The sequence below is a fragment of the Cherax quadricarinatus genome, chromosome 84 (assembly GCF_038502225.1).
Source record: "Cherax quadricarinatus isolate ZL_2023a chromosome 84, ASM3850222v1, whole genome shotgun sequence".
NCBI classification, from domain to species: domain Eukaryota; kingdom Metazoa; phylum Arthropoda; class Malacostraca; order Decapoda; family Parastacidae; genus Cherax; species Cherax quadricarinatus.
This window is the reverse complement of record NC_091375.1, coordinates 814,165-816,279: the sequence shown is the minus strand read 5'-3', so window position 1 is coordinate 816,279 and position 2,115 is coordinate 814,165. Positions and strand designations below refer to the sequence as shown.

The 2,115-nt window shown below is 45.5% G+C and overlaps 1 protein-coding gene across 1 annotated transcript in view; it reads left to right on the top strand.

Annotated features, from left to right (window-relative positions):
- Positions 1-895: 895 nt before the first annotated feature.
- Positions 896-2,115, top strand: part of Pka-C1 (Protein kinase, cAMP-dependent, catalytic subunit 1) — a gene marked incomplete in the record, with an annotated part of 110,012 nt that continues 108,792 nt past the window's right edge. The window contains 1 exon segment of the mRNA XM_070102933.1: positions 896-2,115. Within this exon segment, the coding sequence (XP_069959034.1) occupies positions 2,024-2,115 (92 nt within the window).

The following is a 2,115-nucleotide window of genomic DNA, read 5'->3' as shown; positions in this document are numbered from 1 at the left end:
CAGACCAGTGTGTTAACCACTCGACCAGTTGGCTCGAATAAGATCCCACCAACTGTATAGAAATATACCTAGCTGGATGACACTTCTTAGAACCAGCTGGTCGAGTGGTAAACACACTGGAATGTGAGTTTTAGGAATCACTTGCCCTGGTTCAGATCCCAACCGTTCCTGTGAATTAATAGTTAATAAACTATGAGTTGTTGGATTCTGATCAATAACTGGAAAATGCCACTTCTGATCGGCTTTAAACGATGGTGGACTCTGTTCAACGGAAGGTTCGTACTAAAGTTGAGGCGTGTAAGTTTTAATTGGTCTTCATTTGACTTTGATGGTGCCAGTTAGTATTTTCATAAAATTTTTAATAAGTTTCAGTGTGATAACTTGTCTTATTATTGCCTCGAAATCTTTAACGTTCTTATTTAACTACATTAAAAAATTGTGCCTCTGTGCATTACTGTTCGTTTTGCCTGCATTGTTGTAAAGAGGGTTGGGCTTGCCGGATGCAGGGATTCCTCTCTCGGATCTAGCAGCGACTCAAACAGTTACATGTGGACTCCCGCCAACTCGTCTATGTAATTAGTGTGTGACTCCGTCTGCCTCTACTTTGCACTTCTGTCCCAACACCTACCTGTCTAGTCGCCGTGTCCCCGTCCCAGCTACACCACACTGACAGACACTATATATATATATATATATATATATATATATATATATATATATATATATATATATTGTGTGTGTGTGTGTGTGTATTATATATTCACACATTCTCTCTTTCCCTCTCCCTCGTAATCGGGTTCCCCCAGAAGAATAATTTAACGTCTTCCATGATAATGAGCAGTGTCTGGTGTATTCATATGTAGTGGTGTTGGGGCAGTATTGGTGATCAAGGTGGTGGGGACAGTGTTGGTGGTGATCGTGGTGGAGGTAGGGGCGCCACCTGTGGCTAGCAGGTGGCACTAGGTGGGTATAGGGGCAGACGGCCAGTGCCTCCCCTGCCATGGTGCCAAACCCATCCTCACTCGCTTGGCAGTATTACTTCACCACCACCACTGCCACACTGGTGCTCCCAACTTCTGCAGTAGTAATAGCCCGCCTCCAGTGCCCGCTGAACCGTGGTCACTGCCCGGCAAATATTCAGTGGCTAGAGAGCCGTGGGCAGTAGTCTCCGATCCTCTGGTGGTGTCCATTGTAGTTGTGGTAGTGCGTATCGAACCGTGGCAAGTTTAGTAGTGGTGTGGCGGCGAGCAAAACAAGATAAAACACAAACCCGCTGTGTGTGTGTGTGTGTGTGTGTGTTTGTTTACAGCCTCAGGTTTATTCTTGCTGTTATGCTGTTCCTCGCAGACACGATCTCCCGAGACTGCCACCTTCACCGCCTCCTCCGTGCCAGTGTGTTGATACTGCTAGGTCATGCTGGGTGTCCTAGCACTCTCCCATGCTCATTGCTAATGGCATGATACTCCTTTCTCACGCTGGGTTTCTTAACTAGATCTAGCATTCTTTCGATACAAATAACTTGTTCTTCACATTTAAAGTGGTACCCCTACCGTTCTCAGCATGAAAATTTCAGTGAAAAGATCAATTTGTTAGCATGTGCAAGAATAATAATATACAACTGAAGTTTTTAAAGGTCTCTATCGTGTAAATAATTCAGCTGTGATCAAGCAACGGCAAGTGTCTGCTCAGTACTTGGACTGTACAATTTGTTTTGCGTGAGTCGAGTGTTACTTTGGCCCTGCCCTGTCAGTGTAAGTAGTGTCTGCCGGCGTTCGCGTCAACAGGTGTTAGCTCCAACACGTATTAGAACCAATACGTGCAAGCACCAATGCTACAAGGTGGTGTAATTACAGTATATCATAAGTTCTCGAGGTTCTTAGTGTGATTGCAGTGTATATATATAGTGACTACGTAAAGTAATTTCCGACCTTAGTGATAATGAAGATGATGGTAACTTGATAGTGTGTGTGGCATAAAGAGGTTTTGTAGCGTGTGTAGTGTGAAGGTGGTTGTGAGCGGTGGTATGCGTCTGTCTGGTGGCTTCAAGACGTCACTAGGCGGCACTGCTGCCATGGGCGAGAGTGGCGGCGGTGGCGGCGGCGGCTGCAGTAGTGG